Source organism: Lipotes vexillifer, unplaced genomic scaffold (genome assembly GCF_000442215.2).
Source record: "Lipotes vexillifer unplaced genomic scaffold, Lipotes_vexillifer_v1.1 scaffold123, whole genome shotgun sequence".
In the NCBI taxonomy this organism is placed as follows: domain Eukaryota; kingdom Metazoa; phylum Chordata; class Mammalia; order Artiodactyla; family Lipotidae; genus Lipotes; species Lipotes vexillifer.
This window is the reverse complement of record NW_006783002.1, coordinates 138027-156282: the sequence shown is the minus strand read 5'-3', so window position 1 is coordinate 156282 and position 18256 is coordinate 138027. Positions and strand designations below refer to the sequence as shown.

General features: G+C 47.2%; 1 protein-coding gene across 1 annotated transcript in view; it reads left to right on the top strand.

The window, feature by feature from the left end:
• Nucleotides 1-18256, top strand: part of TENM4 (teneurin transmembrane protein 4) — a 400863-nt gene that overhangs the window by 270575 nt on the left and 112032 nt on the right. The window contains exons 12-13 of the mRNA XM_007455571.1: nt 6132-6317; nt 13989-14015. Of these exons, the coding sequence (XP_007455633.1) occupies nt 6132-6317; nt 13989-14015 (213 nt within the window). The remainder of the gene's footprint in view (nt 1-6131; nt 6318-13988; nt 14016-18256) is intronic.

Below are 18256 nucleotides of genomic sequence, written 5' to 3'. Positions count from 1 at the left end.
GCAGGAAAGCACACAGAACCTTGTGTGGGGTCCCCTCTATCCCCGACTTGTGTCAATTTTGAGCATCTTTCCAAGTCAAAGAAATTTTATGGGAAAATTATATATAAGTATTTCCCTTTAGGGGAGAGGCACAGCTTCCCTTACCAGCTATTTTAATGAACAGGATTGTAAAGTAAGTCCAGACAAATTAAAACGTAGCTGTGATAGGTCCCAGGCTTCATCCAGGTTCATATGGGGATTAACATTTAATGAGAGGAGACTGGAGCAGCTTCTTTCCTCGTGTATACACTTTGGAGCACAATTAACCAATAGCCAAACCATATATTTTTCCCTACCCTTTTCGTCATGTGTCCACCTGCTTCCACATCATAGAAAGGGAACAGGTATGACACGGGCATTGGTGCAAAGGAAGATGTGTGTGAGGGTGTAAGGACTGAGACACTTTAAGGTTACAAGCTATCAGTCGGAGATTGGAGAAGATAAGTTTCTAAGAAGGTTAAGCACAAAGAAGGCTGAGCCTCTGTGTGAATATATTTAACCGAATAAATTTTGTACAGTATGGCGCTGGGATAGAGTTGAGCCAACTGACATAACACCTCTTCCATGAGACTTTTTAAAAATTCATCTGTTCTTTCAACAAATATTTGTTGAAAGCTCATTCTCTGCCAGACCTGGTGCCTGCTGCTGGGAACCAAGATGAATAAAAGCTAGAGCCTGCCATCAGGTGGGCTTCCAGTCTAGAGAGAAGACACACGCGGATACCAGTGAGGCAGGGCAGAGGTGGGGTGGGGAAGGGGAGGTGCTAGGGGGTGCGGCTTTCCCCAGGAGAAGAGCCAGGGTGTTCTTGGGCCTGACCTGGTTGCTCTCCAAGGCCCTGGATAGTTCAGCCAAGAACTTTACAGACTTGGAATGACACTTTAGGACAGTTGGGGATTTTCACCCGATTTTAAGAGGAAGCCGAAACTATAAATCCAGGTGGCTTCTACCTGGGTTTTAATGGTCTTGGCTGATGGTGCCATGCTAGGTAACCAGAGAAAGAGTTTCCTACCCAAAATTTGAGGCTGCTGCTAGAAAATATTTTGCTCTTCAGGGAGTTGCTTCTCTTCTCGGTGACTCGGAGCTGCACTGATACCGGATGTCGTAGGTCTCCATCAATCAGTTAACGTACAGAACACAACATACATAACACAGATTACATAGAGCCATTCACATGTACCCTTTCCTTCAGTTACCACCACTCACTCACCCTGTAGGGGACCATCATTACTCTCCCTGTTTTGGAGCTGAAGAACTATGGTCCGGAGAGAATAAGTAATTCTCCCAAGGACTCCGCAAGCACTCAAGGAGACTGGAGAGTCGGGATCTGAGTCCATGTCTACTGTATGGATTGCGTACTCTGTAGTACATCACAGGGTTCCTCCCAGGCCCCTACCGTCCAGCATGTAGTCAGACAGTGCCGATGTTGATCACATGACCGTCGCCTAGCCTTTATCAAATGCTTGCTTGTATCAGGTGTGTTGCATAAGTCAGAATTCACATCTGATCTGACTTCAGTCTGATGACATTTGCCACTACACCCCATTTCCTTTCTTATAAGAATAGGTGTGTGCACAGTTTATCATATCCTGACTATGTGCCAGGCTCCATACAAGAAGCTTCACTTCCATTCATCTTAACCCATTTAATTCAATTAGGTCAATTATGTCCATCTGCCGTGCTAGAATGTCACTCCTTGAGGTCAGGAAAGAGCCGTGTCTGTCATACTCACCATTGGATCCCCCAGTGCCCGCTCACCATTGGATTTGCACCCAGTGAGCACTCAAGAAAGTAAGCAAATGAGAGTGATTCCTCCACCAACTCTCTGCAGTAGTCAGTGTCATCCCCAGTTTACAACTGAGCAAACTTGAGACTTAGGAGCTGTGACTCACATTTCACAAAGTACCATTTACATTACATAAAGGGCACAGGAGCTGTCAAAGCACATTCTTTAGCATCATCCTATTTGGTTTTCACCAGCCACTCTGGGAAGTTATATCTGCTTCAGTGTAAAAGCAGAATCAGAGAAGCAAAAGGAAAGCAGTTCCTTTTATTTCAAGGACAAAGAAAAAAAAATTGAGGTACATAAAAAAATAACAATGGGGCCTACAACTTGAGACCAAATGAAGCAGAATCTCAGGTTTCTGCTCCCGTCCTGAGGCAGTGGGTCTCCTGCACTTGGGCAGAGAGCCCATCTGCAGAAGAGAAGCTCAACACTGACAGGTTGTGTTACCATCAGTTAGCACCACATAAACATCAAGGTCACCCTGTTCAGGCCCCTTCCATTAAAATGTGTAAGAGCTCACAACCCAGCTTGTAAAGGACTAATGGAGGGGTGCTCAGCCACCAGGCAGCTTTAGCTTCGTGCCAGGGCAGCATGTCTAGTGTAAACTGGCAGGGAGATGGAGAGTTTGGAGGGACGGCTCCGCAGTCTCCAGAGGAGAAAAGTGAGCTCGGGTGTCTCGGAAACTCTGTGTAAAGAATATCATTGCATCTCACACATAGCCAGGGTCTGACTTGAACGTAACAAGGGATAAACAGGGCCAGAAACGAGGGGAGATCTGCTGGAAGAACAAAGGAGGTTCCCTCAAAGGAGAGCCTGCCTCTGTCTAGTCTGTGACTCAGTTTCCATATCTGTAAAATGAGCCTGCCTCTGTCTAGCCTGTGACTCAGTTTCCATATCTGTAAAACGCTTATCTTGCAGCCTTGCCCTGAGGATTGTCAAACTGAGGAGAAAGCACCAGATGAACACACCACCTTGTAGAATTCCCCTGTGCTCTCTGGGTCTCAGTAGCCTCACCTCTAAGAAGGATAATAGCCAGGTGTTCACACAGCACTGTTGTGATAGTTAAATGAGAAGCTGTATGTGAAGGGTGCTTTGTAAACTGTAAAACCTGATATGTGTTAAGTTATTAAGCCAAAAATGGCTTTTCCATACATGACCTCATTTGATCTAACGCCAACCGTGTAAGATTGGTAAAGTGGGAATTATTAGCCTCATTTTACTGAAATGGAAATCGAGATTCAATGAATTGCATAATTTGCACCTTGAAGATTACCCAGCCAATAAGTGACAAAGCCAAGAAGAGATACCAAATCTGTCTGATCCTAAGATTCACGGTTCTTTTTTCATTGCACATAAGCAGAGAGGTGCCGAAGTGAGTAACAGCTGTAGATTACTCAGCTGATCTTAGCAATCAGTTTGGGCTTTGTCTGGGCAATGATCTCCTGTGGGGCAGAGACTATGTCCTATTGACCTCTGTATTCCTAGCACCCGGCACAGTTTCTGGCATATAGCAGGCAGGCATGGACTATTACTGGAAGAATAAAGGAATCAGTATGAGCTGTATCTCAGGGCTCTGTACCCTCTGAAGTGGGTGCTGGCATCATCCCTATCTTACGGAGGAAGAAAATGAAGCTCAGAGCAGTTGAGGAGGCTGTCTAAGGTCCCACAACTGGCGGAACCAAGATTTGGAGTCACACCCGATTCCAAGTCTTACGCTCTTTCACACACACTGACTGCCTCAAAGTTAACTAGTAAAGGAATGAACTACCCAGTAGTGAGGACCTGAAGTGAGGCCGTCAAGTGCTGGGGAAGCCCTGCCTCTTCTGCTCTCAAGCCCGTGACCTTCAAGTGCCCCACAGCCCAAAACACCAAGACTGTGAACTCCAAGTGCCCCGAGGAAGGCTGCCCCACGGCCTGTCGCTCTCCAGGCTCACACCCCGGTGAACAGAAGGGTTGTTGGAAGTTCACTTTCACACCGTAAACTGCCACCTGGAAAATGTGCTGAGTAGACCCCCCAAAATGCTAAGCTGATCTTTCCTCCAGGCTCTCAGGTGAAAGTCCCAGCCAGCCCTGAGTTCAGGCCCTGCCTCCAGAGTCACCTGGGTCGATGCCCTTGCAGCGCTGTGCAGAAGGGATGGAAATTTCAGACTTAGGACGTAGGGAGACCCAGGGACCCGAGATTGTCATTCTTCATCTCGAGAAAAACCCCTTCCTGGAGGGCTGCTGGGTGTCCTGACACTTTGCTCCACAGCTCCACGCTCGCTTGGGAAGTTTTCACAGGGGCAACCCACCAGAGATAAGCAGACAGATAGACCTGGGCTGACTCTCAGCCAGGCTGAGCAGGGTGTGCCTGAATTGTTTGAAATTCTTAGGCGCCTGTAGCCCCAGGCACACATGGATTTATTCATTATCCAGCAAACCTTAATTAAGGGTCTGTCCTGTGCCAAGATCTGTGCTGGGTACCAGGCCTAGAGGTGAGCAGAATTCATCCAGCCTCGGGTTGTCCTGAGTCTGACAGTGAGACACGCAGAAATGGAGAAGCAGTCTACCACGTCACATGGAAAGGCACGGAGCAAGAGAACAACCGCTGAGTGAATCGTGGGAGACTTCTCAGAGGAGGAGGGACCCTCCAGCCGAGCCTTAGGGATAGATCATGCTGTGTGACATGGAGGATGTTTATATCATAGACTCCCACAGTCTTAGATGCCATCAGGTCCCCCCTGCAGTTGATGAGGAAACCAACACCCAGAGAGGGCAAGTGACCTTCCCAAGGTCACACAGCAGATCCGTGGCTGAGCAGACACAGACCTCACAAACCTGGCCTTTGGACACGTACTCTAAAGCTCACTGTCCTGAGAAATCTTTCTTGAGTTAGTGATCTTGCCGTGCCCTTTTCTATTGTCCACTTCACTGAATGCTCAGCATAGCCCTGATGGATAGAAGAGGTGCTGTGAGGCAGCATCACCAGTGAAGTCAAGGAACCTGCCCAGGGTCACACAGCTTCTGCTCCTGAGCCTGGCATAGAACCCAGGTCCCCTGGCTCCAGGTCAGGGCTCTTTGCACACGTTTTACAGCAGCCTTTCTCTCCCCTGGGGAGCTGAGAAACCCAGTGTGGTATTGAACGCATTAACTCCCTTTCCAGCTAGTTTGCTTGGCAAGATGTCAGGCATAGGAACACACCATAAATGGGAACTATTACTGTTTTCTGTTTTGCTTATTTTTCATTTCTTGAACATTTTAGCCGTTGCCTTGTAGATTAATATGGAAGTTCTGAGCCTGTGAGATCTAATTTTATTTTCTTTTTCAAAAGTAGTTGGACTGTTAGTAGCTTCCAAGCCAGGAGTATAGCTTGGAAGGGGTAATGTGCAAATGCAACTTGACATGGGTGCCAGTCAATTTAATTTGAAAGAAATTAAAGGTGTTGGGATCTTCATTTGAAGAATGTTGGGCCACGAGGCACAGAATCGAGTCAGGGTCTCCATCACAGCCCTGGCAGAGAGCATCAAGGGCCCCAGTTGTTCAACTGGTTTCCTAAAAAGGAGTTGTGTTTCAAAGCTTTCACAACCTCTGCCTGAGTAACCGTGAAGTTGTCGCTGGCCCTGGGCCCAAGGGGCTTGTGGATCAGGTCGCGTGTGTCTTTTGCACCATCTCACAGACGGGCCTTTGTGAAGGGCTGGGCAACTCCAGTCTGGCTGTGAAGTGCCTCCACCCCAAGTCCAGCTGTTTGCTTTGGATGGGAAGAGCCATCTAGATGGTGCTTGGAGTTGGGGTGATAAAGCAGTGAGCAGGAGAACTGGACATAAACCCAGCGGAGCACCAGAGAACCCCCCCTGGGTTGCGGGGGTCCAGCCTCCCCTTTCCTCCCATCTCAATTAGAGTCAAAGCTGGAATGAAGTGCAAGCCCAGGACCCTTCATGCACCCCAGCCAGACCCACAGGCACTTCGCCTGGCTCATCCTCACTTTGTTTTCACACCTAACTGGTTTTTAATTAAATTTGACTTCTCCTCGCATCTGTTCGGAAGGGCGGTCCCCTTTGGAAGCGGTAAGCACAGAAACGGGGACAGGCTGGCCACAGAGAAAAGCGAACAGAGCAGAGCCCTACAGTCCATCCTGTTTTGGCGAGGAAAGGGGCTCGGGACAGGCCTCTGGCTGGAGAACTGTTCTTGTCCGAGGGTCCTTGTCCACAGAGATTAGCCTCCTGAGCCTCTGGAATCCCGACTGCTCGCAGAGCATGTGACCCTTGTTCCCAAGAACGACTGGCTCAATACTTGTCTTTTCTCTCTCCCCCTTCTCCCTCCGCCCACCCAGAGATCTGTGCGGCCGAGTGTGGTGGCCACGGCGTCTGCGTGGGGGGCACCTGCCGCTGCGAGGACGGCTGGATGGGGGCGGCCTGCGACCAGCGCGCCTGCCACCCACGCTGCGCCGAGCATGGGACCTGCCGGGACGGCAAGTGCGAGTGCAGCCCGGGCTGGAATGGCGAGCACTGCACCATCGGTATGAGGGCCAGGCCCCCGCACCTTCTCCGGGGCTGCGCGGTGCCGTTGTCTGTCGGGCACTTCGGGGCCCCTGTCGCATGTGGGAACTGGGCCAAAAGTCCTTTCATCTGACGACATTATGGTTGGCTTTTCCTAGACGTCAGCTGGACTCAAACTCACAACAGGACATTTTTAACCTTTTCCCTCCCACCCTGCATCTCCCAGATCTCAGCTAGCTGGTCAGCGTGCCTTGGGTTTAGCCCCTCCTGGGCCAAAAGCAGTATAACTTTGTGTTAGGAGCTGGGGTTCAGGCATGAGGCAGATGACTCTACCTTAGCAGCTGTGAGCAAGTCCCAAGGCCTCTCGGAGCCTCAGTTTCCTCACCTGTGAAATGGGGATAATAATGCACGTAAAGAGTTTAGTACAGGCTGGCACATCGTACAGCACTCCATAAACATAGCCATTAAATCAAGTTTATGGTCTGGTTGGGAGGTCTTGGGCTTAGCGCTGAACGCCCCCAGTAGCCTCCTAGGCTGGAGCTCCAGAAGAGGCCTGGGATCCTGGGGAAAACTTCCCGCAGGCCCCAGGCCACATCTGCATCCCATTAGGCCTGGGATTCCCCCCGCCGCCCCCACCCTGTCCTCGGCTTCTGTCCCATCTGCATTTGTCTCCTTTCCCCTCTCCTGGTGGCTCCTTGGCACCAGCCCCTGCTGAAGCAGCACTGTTGGCAGCTTTCAAAACAAGCTGATCACTCTGTTCCCTTCTTTCTGCCTTTCCTGCTGGTTTTGTTGATTTTAAACACAGCCAGACGTTTGCTTGGTTTATTATCCTGGAATGAACACTCACCAAAAGGTCTTTATTGAATCAACTGGTTTGTGTATGTGTGTTTTAACTTCCCCTTCCATTTTTTTCAAGGAAGGGTCTGTGATCAAATGGCAAAAGCACATGGCTCTAGGAGACAGGATTCCGGGTGCCTCTCCAGCTCTGACGGTCACCTCTTGATTACAGAAACTGGGAGGCAAGGCCCAAAGATTATGAGGGACAAAGGAATTTTGAGCAAATGGAGCTACCTCTTGTTTCATATTGTTTTAGGCCGCATTCCTTTTGTTTTGCAGCCTGAGATTAGTTTTTATTCATCATCCCTGCCTCCATACCATCGCCCTTTTTATCAATGGCAGTGGAATACCTTATACTTACTAATATTAATAATAATGGGTTCTGATTTTTGAGTATTTACAGTGTGGCAAGCACTGTGCTAAGGGCTTTAACTGCCTTCTTTCCCACTCCCATCCGTCACCCTGTGGAGGCACACGTATTACCCCCCTCCTTTTCAAGGACCTGAGGCCCAAGGTCACTTAACTGTTAAGAAGTAGGACTGGAAGTTGAGGCTTGGTTTTCTGAGACTTGGGGAGGAGCTCCTCGCCAGCTGCTTGCTCTGCAGTCCTTGCAGGACAAAGCCCAGGTTTTCTGCAGAGGCCTCTGGCTCTCATCCTTCCCAGAGGCTGGGCCTTCTTATTCCGGTTGGTCTCAGAGTCCCACAGCTAGCTGGCCAGCCACACTCTTACCAGAGTCCAGAGCCGCTCCATAGCCGCCGGCAGCCCACCCTGCTTTTCCATAGCAGAACGCACCGCGCTGTCTCACTGTGCGCCTCTGGGTGGCTTCTTTCTGTCAGTGTCATCCTATCCCACGACCGCCCTGGACACCTCTTAAAGAAAAGCAGCCCTAGTCACCAGAGAGGCCCACCTGCTTCTTTCAACTCTGCCCTTCCTTCACCTTCACTTTTCTGCATGACCAAGGACAAGCTGACCTTTTAGCCTCCCAGCCCAGGAGGGGACCCATCCCTATTAAAAGCAAAATCAGAGCCCAGAGAGAGTACATTCTGTTTTCTATCCCTTGCTTATAGAGTCCTCGGCTCACCTTACCAAGTTCCAAAAAGCTTATGGATGTCAGACTTTAATAAGATTAAAGCATCTCGTCTGAGTCAAATGACGAGGGATTTACGGAAATTCTCCCTGCGTCCAGTCACAGATGATTCATGGCAGGGCTTGTGGGCAGGCTGTGTTCCGGCTAGTGTCTTGTGGATGTTCCTCAGCCTAGCTTGAAGAACATCTCTTTGTTTTGATGCCAAGGAGTCAGACCAGCCCCTCCCACCTCCCCTGCACACCCTGTTGTCACTCTTTAAGAGCAAATTCCTCCTTGGGATTGCAGATGCTTTTTCCCCCCCGGATAAGAAATACACCAAGGTGAATGTGCACGACTCAAGAGGGAGGTTGACAGTCATAAATACCAGAAAACTGTCACAGGACAGTGAAGAAGTAAAGGACTAGTCATAGTGGCTCAGATGAAAGGACTTTGGCTCCGAATTCTATTACCTTTCATTGTGTGGTGCGCGTTTCCTTTGACCCTGTCTAATCTCCCCGCATGGCAACTTGCCCTCTGTGCGTCTCTGCCTGTGGCCAGCTGCATCCCCGCTAGAAACCCAACACCCTGGTGCCGAAGGAACACTTCAGTAACCTTGCTGGATGGAAGGGAAGGAGTACGAGATACAAACGAGGGAAACAATGGCAGTGCCTTCTTTTTTTCTTTGCAGAATAGATATGAGAAGGAGAAACCCCTTTTTAATCTTTGATGGTAACAAGAAGCACTTTCTTATGTTCCAGGGAACTTCACTCCCTGTGAGGATCATTTAGGAAAAGCAAAAACTGCTGGTGTGAAAAGTTAGAAATTCAAAGTGTTAAATTTTCTCTTGTTATCAGATTTCATCATTATACGATGGGTCATAGCACAGCTAGCTCATATTTTGCAGTGTGGTTTTGTCCCATACCAGAGAAGAGGCCAGGATCCACGATGCTGATTCAGAGACCTCCATGCAGTGGGATCCAAAGAGGGGAAGGCCTGTTCATTTGCACACTGCTGCCCTCCGTAAACAGGAAAGAATGACTTGATTCCCTAACAGCTGGCATAAAAGAGTAAGACAAGTCTGGGCTCCTTGTGGTCAAGTCCCCAGCTTAAAAACCTTCTTACCCCAGTGACATTTCCCAGAGCAGATTATATAGTAGGAATTAAATATCTCCTTTTGGAGGCTTGGGTCCACCTTTTCTTTTATGGAAGCTACCTGGTTTTTCTCAAAACAGATTGGTTTCAGAATGAAAGGATATTTGGCAGTGGCATCCTCTTTAGTGACAATATTTTTGTCAAAAATCAAGACTATTTCAAATCTTAATTCCTTACGTTAGGAATTATCTGTCTCTTTGCAACTTCAAGAAAAGTCTTGGTGACAGCACCGTGGGTAGACCACATGGTCGCTGGGGGCTTCAGTTTCTCCCTCTGTGAATCACAGAGTGGGGTGGCTGGAGGAGGCCTGCAGGGGTGATGGAATTCCGGCCCCTCCTCCACTGCCCACAGACTGCACACCCATCACCGGCTCCTAAAAATATCCCACAAATAAAAAAGGATTTTTTTTCATTTTCACTCTTACTTACTTACTAGTAATACATCCACTTGTGTATATGGAACCCAGTTTCCCTAGTCTAGAAGCTAAGGTAAGACGGATTGATAAGGATCCATTTCTCAAGTATATGGTCAACAGAGAGTCATCAAAAACGTATTTTTGGACGTCTTTTCCAGGAATTTTATGAGTCTCTTTTAAGGCTGGGGCTTGACCTCCAGTTTCTTTAGAGAAAGCTGAAAATCATAGCTAAATTTAAGAAGGTGTTTAATTTTTCCTACTTCTTTGAAAACACTTACCAACATTTTGGATCACTTCTATGATAGTTGTTTTGTTCACTTCACTGCCCCTTGTCTATGAGGTCCCAAAACACATGTGGGAAATGCTAGCTCCTGATTACATGTGTAAAATTCCAACCTTGACCCCAAAGCTGTGATTGTTCAAGATGCCAGATATGCAGAAGTATTTACTAGGTTCCAGGAGAACTGTCCAATCATATAAATCTTGATTCTCAAACAAATCCTCCTCTGGGAGTAAAGATCAAAATAATACTCTGATGATGCGATTACTAGAGCGAGCAAAGCCAGACTTCCCGATGCAGGGAAATTATACAGAAAGGCCACACAGTCTCCTGGAGTTCTCTCTCCACTTTTGAACGGTAGCTCTTGAGTTTCTTTTTTTGTAATCAGACAATCCTTAACCAAGAGCTCACAAGCATTCACAAGGTATCAGCGCCTGTGAGATATTCCTTTGCTTATCCCTCCTCAGAGGCATTCTCTTACATCATGACCCATGAGTTGTAGGACAAATGCTGACAAGGAGAAAGAGAAAACGGACAGGGATCTATCTACCCCATGTTATCAGAGCAAGAACTTGATCAGTTGATGGTCCTGGGAGCTTTCAGCCCACACGTGGTAGGAGTGGGAAACTGGAGACCCGTGAGTGGGCTCCGTGAGCCCCTCTCGGGGTGGGTGCCGTCGGCCACTCATTCCTCATTGATCCTTCGTCCAAGGAGAGAAGAGCATTAATGTATCCAAGAACTTAACGAGAACATCTCTTTGATGATTTGTCATCCATCTGAAAGAAGTTCAGATGACTGTAGCCACCCCAGTCATCACCTGCCATAATGATCCTTGTTTCACCTGACCTAACGGGTACCAATGATACAACTGTTAGAGTCAACTGAGGCTCCTGAAGAATAAGCTTCTTGCCGTGTTCTTCACAACCTTTGATGGGGGCCCCTGAAGCTTCTTGGGATTATCTTAAGAGAAATTTCTGGAAACTTCTCTTGGTACAGGCAAGTGAAGGAAAGAAGCTTTCACGTTGGAGGTCATAGAAATGCTAGAGAGATCTAAGACCTCACAGGCTACCCTCGGGCTAAGGCTCAGAGCTTGTCTTATAAATAGCTGTGTGCCTCCACTATCTCCACTTTCTTGCACAGTGACGGGAACATAGAAGCAGCGTGAGAAACATGTACAATGTTGAAAAAACAAACGTGGTCCAAGAGGAAAATGACTCTGCTTCCATCGTCTTCATCCTGAAATCTGGAGGAGAAAGATGAAGGAATTTGGGGAAGCCCTGAATCCACCATCCATAACGCAAGCTTAGGGACTTTGCGTCATCTTTTCTTAAAGTTAGTGCTTTAAAATCACGATGAAATTTTACGTGACTTGAGTCAAGGGCGTATGTGCCAAGCTTTTCAAACAGTGAAAGAAGCAGCAGTGTGGACTTCTGCATATATGCCTTTTATAAGTAAATGGCATTGGACTTCAGAGACCCAGTTACCACTTTCATTTTCAATAGAGGCAAGGAAGCTCTTTTCCATTCCCAGAAAGCTCTTGGTCTTGGTATTGACTGGCTGTTATCAGCTTTTTCCACAGTGTGGCCTGAGGTCACTGTGTGAGGAAGGAATCCCAGGATTTGTGGAATCCGCTGTTGTCTCCTGAAACCCAGAACATTGATTACGACCTGAGTGTGCCTCCGTCACTTCCACTGGCTGGTGTTCCTGCCTGTGGTCTGAGAAATTAGTAAGCATTTTTTAAAGGTACTAAAAACATATTTAATAGAGATCTTTATTGCTAAATAGTTCTTATAGTAATAGAAGAGAGAGAGAGAGGGAGCTCTCTGAGCTCAGCCCCTGGGTTTGGGGAGATTAGCCTATGTAGTGGATATAATCTCTACTCATCACCAGAGCCACGATATCACCGTTAAGTTTGGAGATGTTTTCCTGGTCAGAGAATTCCCTCCAAGTGGATGCTGCGCAGTGGTACGGTCATTTGAATCCCGATGATGCCTGTCTCGTCCAGCCGCGTCATCCTTGCCAACCCTGTGAGAGAAATCTAGGCTCACTCCATCTCATCTGTAGCTGGGTTCAGTGTCATTACCAGAACCTATGATTATGACCCTCCACAAAACTCTGCAGATCTGAACGCTAAGAACACCAGCTGAGCCAGGAGATCTGTGTGTTGTGTCGTGGTTCTCCGATGGCATATCCTGGGAGATGATGTCTAAGCAATTTTAGATCACTTTGCAAAATTAGAAGAATGAGCTTGACTAAGACGCAGGTGACAGATGAACCACGAATCGAGGAAGTCTTTGCCTTCACCAGAGATGTTTCCTAGGTTGTTTTTCATGTGGGCTGACCCTGCTTTTCACTGTCTGTCATTCCACAGCTTTGTTTGTTCAGTCCTGCTTAATACACCACTCCCCTTCACTTTCCCTTCTTAAATCCTGTTAGCTCATGGACTGTGCAGCATCTGTAAGAATGAAGGGGGAGCGTGCAGACCCAGTGAAAACTCCTCTTCCCAATTTTCCACTTGGCTCTGCAGCCTCCGGGAACATATTTCCTCTTGAAGCACAGACCACATGGGTGCCTGAACTAAGAACCTACCCTCTCATCCACCAGTCTTAGGAGGCAAATATATATTGATGAACAGCCACAGTGTCTGTCCTATCCAGAGGATTGAAAACATAAAATTTATATTTCTTTTATGGAGAATGTTCTTACAGTTTATAGAACCCTAGGGCTTCCAGATAAGGCCTCACCATTGCACTTGAGCCCTCTCTTATGGACTTTTGATTCACGTGTGAAATCGAGCTAAGGGTGGGGACCAGCCCGGCTGAGAGCATCAGCCCTTCAGGAAATGGCCATCTCTCCAGCCTTTGTGGGAGCACATGTGGAGGAGGTATAGAGAAGGAGGTGCTAGGGAAGCTCCTCCAGTGGCTGTGACCAGAGCCCAATAGGGAAGGTGAAATGCTGTTACTGACTTATGCTGGGAATGAAGAGGTCTGCCCTGCCCCAAGCACACAGCCAGGCACCCATGTATATGCACAGTAGGTTTAGTTCAGAGCCACATTTGACACCCATCCTCACAAATGAGCAAAACCTCAGATTGCCAAATAATTCAGTGCTTGGATATAACCCCCCAATGATGATGTGTGATGATAACAATGATGTATGCGTTGGAAAACAAAGCATACATCATTCTACCTTTTAAGTTAATCAGCATTGAGAAGGAGTCAGGTTTTCTTTTCTTTTTCTTGTCTTTCACAGCCACATCCATTGACCTGCACCTCACATTCTGTGTAAGATGCAAAGGAGAGATGCATCTTACTGAGAACACCACGCATTCTGCATTCAAGTCTATGTGGGCACATGGGTCCGTGGAAAACACAAGAATGGCAGACAGATAATCCTGCAGTATATTTGACCAAAGACTCAACCTACTTCCCTAGTGCATATCAGGGGTGACTCACATTTTGCCTATTTCTGAGTTCCAACCTCCTGGGGTCACCTCTGCCCACGCAGGGTGCCCTCGCTCTTGTCCCGCTGCGTCCCCTGGAGGGAAGGTGGATGCTGCTTTGGGTAGACAAAGGGGCAAGTTCTAGCTTTCCATAAAGCTGACGGAGCAGGAGTGTAGCCACTTTTGCAGCTTCCCATCCTCCTTTTTCTGCTGTTCTCCTTATCCATATGTCTTCGTAATTTATATGATCACATTTCCAAACGCCTGGATCACAGAGTGAGTTGACGTTCCTTTTGGCCCTTCCTGGAGAATGTGCTTGCTCTCCCTCCTCCTCTCTCGTGTTGTCCTGTCTTTGGTTTTATTTTCCCCACCCTGGCAGGTCTGTCCCAAATGTGGGGTGCAGCCCCCTTTGTCTCCTTGGCACCTGGCATGGTTATGTGACAGGCAGTATTGCACTTTTTCAATCCTACCTTAAATGTGCTGTCTTTTATTTCCCAAGCGCACTATCTGGATAGGGTAGTTAAAGGTATGGTGTTCTTCCTCTATTTTCCTGTTGTCTTTGTGTGTGTGCTTGTGTATGAGCATAACAGACAGAAGAAATGCGTATCTAGAAATGTATATATACCCCATAAGCAAGGTGTCTCGATGCTGCCACATCCCAGGCTTTGTCACAGCAGCCACTGCCCAGAGGGCGGGGTTTTGGTCGCAAGATGCTTGATATACCTGGAGTGTCATTCTCCCCTGCCCCCCGGTGCTCAGTCTGTTTTGTGACATTACCTCTGTGCTGTTGTCCTCCTCTCCCCATCCACAGATACACCCCCTCACCCTTTCTACCCCATCTCATGTCACCCTGCCCATGCTTTATGGCCCCTGGTCCATCAGAGTGAAGATGCTGGGAACCAGGGTGGGTGGCCTGAGACAGGAAGAGACCCCAGAGCAAACTAAGGAATCTTAAGAACTCCATTCCCACTAGTACTAGTACTGTGTGCTGGATACTGTGCCAGGCTCTGGGGAAATGGGGGAAAACAGACCCCTGACCTCAGGAAGTGAATGGTCTCTTTGTTTGGATTTCTTTTTTCCTTTTCAGAGAAGGCCTGACTTTGGTAAGTTTTATCTTTGAAGAGTGTTCCCTACGGGCCAAGTAATTCCTTCTGTTTTAAACATTTACATTAAGTAGATGGTACCCAGTTTTCCAAAGAGGCCTCGTTGCTCTAGGAGTAAGTCTCAGAACGATCAGCTATGTGTGCTCCAGAAAGGCCCCAAGCTTCCGGAGGAGAAATACCATGCCATCTTCAGCTTTTTATCCTCAAGCCCTCACACAGCACCAGGCACCAAATATGTGCTCATTGGTTAAGGAAACATACTGTGAAGTCCGACCGCCTGAGTTTGAATCCAAACTCCAAAACTTCATGAACTGGATGACCTTGGCCATGTTCCTTAACCTCTCTTCCCTTCAGAGTCTTTATAAAATGAGGAAAACGGGACGTGCCTGGTGGGATTGGCGTGAGGATTGATTAAAGTAATGAATGTAAAGTGCTTAGCACGTGGGCAGGAGTGATGCCCAGTAAATGTTAGCTGTGCTGTTTTATCATCATATTCTTAGCCTCACCGTTAACTTGGAGAAGGACTTCATTAACCAGACTAATTTTTGAAACTGTAAAGAGGAAGGTTAAATTTGGCTTTTAATAAGAGATAGCAACTGCTGTTGGAAAAGTGATGGAAAGTTATTGGGCTTCCCTGGTGGCGCAGCGGTTGAGAGTCCGCCTGCCGATGCGGGGGACGCGGGTTCGTGCCCCGGTCCGGGAGGATCCCACATGACGCGGAGCGGCTGGGCCCGTGAGCCGTGGCCGCTGAGCCCGCGCGTCCGGAGCCTGTGCCCCGCAGCGGGAGAGGCCACAGCGGTGAGAGGCCCGCGTACCGCAAAAAAAAAAAAAAAAAAAAAAAGTGATGGAAAGGATTTTAGGGAAACATAAATGACTAAATGCTTTTCAACTGGAATATCTTTGCCAAACACAGCAAAGGTGGTACTAGGGCCCATCCAACGGTGTTGAGAAGCAAAAGCTTCCTCGCATTTCACGTACTGGCCTTCAACCAAGAATAAAATTATTCCAGCAAGAAAGAGTAGCACCTCTGAGCCTCTTTAAAGTAGGCATTTCACACATAATCATTATCAGAGGAATCCTCAGTATGGATTGAGTTTAACAGCTGGTGGATTTTTTTTTCCTACTTTGTGAAGTTTTTCCATATCCACGAGTCTTAAGGGAGGAGTCCTGTGAATGTTTTCAGGTGAATAGATAATACTCATTTGGTTGGAGAAGGAAATTAAGGTTGAAGAAGGGGCGTGGCCCACTCTGGATCCCACTCCTAGTGAGAGGCAGAACCCAGGATTTTGTATTTCCCGGCCTAATCCGTATTTCCAGTGTTCTTTCATCTGTCACGGTAAGTCACCAAGAATGTCCCATTCGTTTCCAACATTCTTCCTCCAAACTGTCTTCCAAACTGGCAACCTCACCAGGAAGTGACCCATATTCTCTCAAACCACCCGTTCTGATCTTTAGTTCAGAAAATATATCACCAAACCTTGAGCTGGATTAGGTCAGTGAATCATAACTTGCTTTAAAAGACAAATGTTTCTTGCCAAAATGTAGGTCTGGACCAAGCCCCATCTGGCTGGCTTTCTGGTATAATGGGTACTAGTAACTCCCCGCAAAAAAGAATTCAGAGACCGATATAATACAAACCCCAGACTTCTCAGAGTAGAGTATTCTGCAGTTCAGAGACAAACCAGCCTTTGTTCTTTGCTTTCCACTTGCATTGGAAGACACTGAGGAAACAACAGTCACTCAACAAGTATGTTGAACTCCTCCTAAGTGCCAGGAAGTGTGGATGCCACACAACGGAAGTGGTCCCAGCCTAGCAGAGAAGACACTAAAACAAATAATTCCAACAAAGTATGATGACCATTGTGATGGAGAAAGTCCCACGGCCGCTTAGCAAGAAGAGGTCTCCCCAACTTAGGCAGGGCCTCATACACCAAGACCGTGGGCCGTAACATAAGCATGGTATCCTGCTTTTAAAAGCAGGATGATGACTTGATCACATCTGCGATTTGGAAGGATCAGTCTGGCCATATTGTGGAAAAGAGTTGAAAAGGAACATTTGGGGGCAAAGAGACCAATTAGGAGACTGTTGCTGTCATCTGGGAGGGAAAAAAACAGTGACCTTGTCTAGGGAAGCGATGGTAGGGATGAAAAAGTACAAGAAAACCAGAAAGAGGAACAAACATAAATGGGACATTTGTTGTGTTAGCTGTGTTGCATAGCTGCTTTACCACTTAAGTAAAAAATAAATACCTTCAAGGATTCTGAAAGTCTTCTAGCTTCAAGGGAGGCTTCCTCCTAGGCTTAAGCAGGAGGTTGAAGATAAAGCGGTCCCCTGTCATTTAAAGGGCATCGTTTCTCTTCAAAAGTTTATTAGCCCTTCTCTAAACCTTAAAATTACATTATTTTGGCTCTGGCAAATGCCTGGTGTGAGTCGTTCCAGAGGGGATTGTTAATGTCGCTTGGGATCTCTGAATTATTGATGAATTTCAGGGTTGTGGAATTAATGAGCTTTAGCAATGGGTAAAGATGGGCATATTGCTTTAAGAAAGTCAGCAAGTCCCCCAGAGGAGGCTTCCTCATACTGGCTCATGGGGGTGTGTTGATCCCAGGTGCAAATTCCTGCTTGAGAGCAAACCTCCTTCAAGCCACAGGTACTACAGTTCTCTCTGAAACCCTGAAACTGGTAGGACAGTGCAGACCCTCGGGATAGAACCTGGTCCATTTGAAGAAACTGTGGAGAGAGTGCTGTGATTTCACATGTAAAGCTTACCCTCCCCAAGAACACAGCCTCCTCCTGGCAGTTTAAGAGCAGCACAGAATGTGTTGCACCAGGCGCTGTGTGCTAAGAGGAGCTTCCCACAGAGGGTTTTGTGGAATGGAGTATTCTGCATTATTGTAAATGGTTGTGGGTAGGGGAGGAATAGTTCTGAGGAAAGCGTTCCGATACTCAAATAAGCAGGTTTCTTTATTATGAGACTTCCCAGAGCCTTTAGTGTATTAATATTTAGTGTGACTTTCTAGGATAAGAATATAGGATATATTGTTTTCCAGACTTACAGAAGTTTGTATTTGAGGACCTCATAGAGCTAGTAGTTCAAAGAATTCACTTTGAGAAGTATTGTTTGAGGTTATAAGGTCCATTTTAAATTGCCCTGGAACAAAGGGTGTCGATAAATAGAGTATAAAGATATTGAGGGCAGAGGCTATATCTCAGCTCTGTGTACCCCAGAATTAACACATGCCTGGTGTCCAGTAGGTGTTAAGTAAAGTTTGTTGAAATGAAGAACAAAATCATCCAATTTGAAGTTGTTTTGACCTGCTCTATTGGGTGGCTGTACTGGAGGCACCTAACAGAGCATCTCATCCAAACCTTCATTTCACAGATGAGGAAATTGAGGCCAAAAGAGGAAAAATCACTTTCCCAAGATCCCACAACTTAGTCAGGCAGGACCTAGGTCTCCACCTCATTCATTGATTCATTTCAACAAATATATACCGAGTACTGGCTTCATTGCAAGGCGCTGGATGAGGTCCAAAGTTGCCTTTATGGCAAGTATGGCAACTTTATGGCAAGTTTACATTCTAATGGGGGGAGTAAGGCAGTAAACTATTGCACAATTAATAATTTGAGTATGTTCGGGACAGTTGCTCTCAGGGGGAAAGA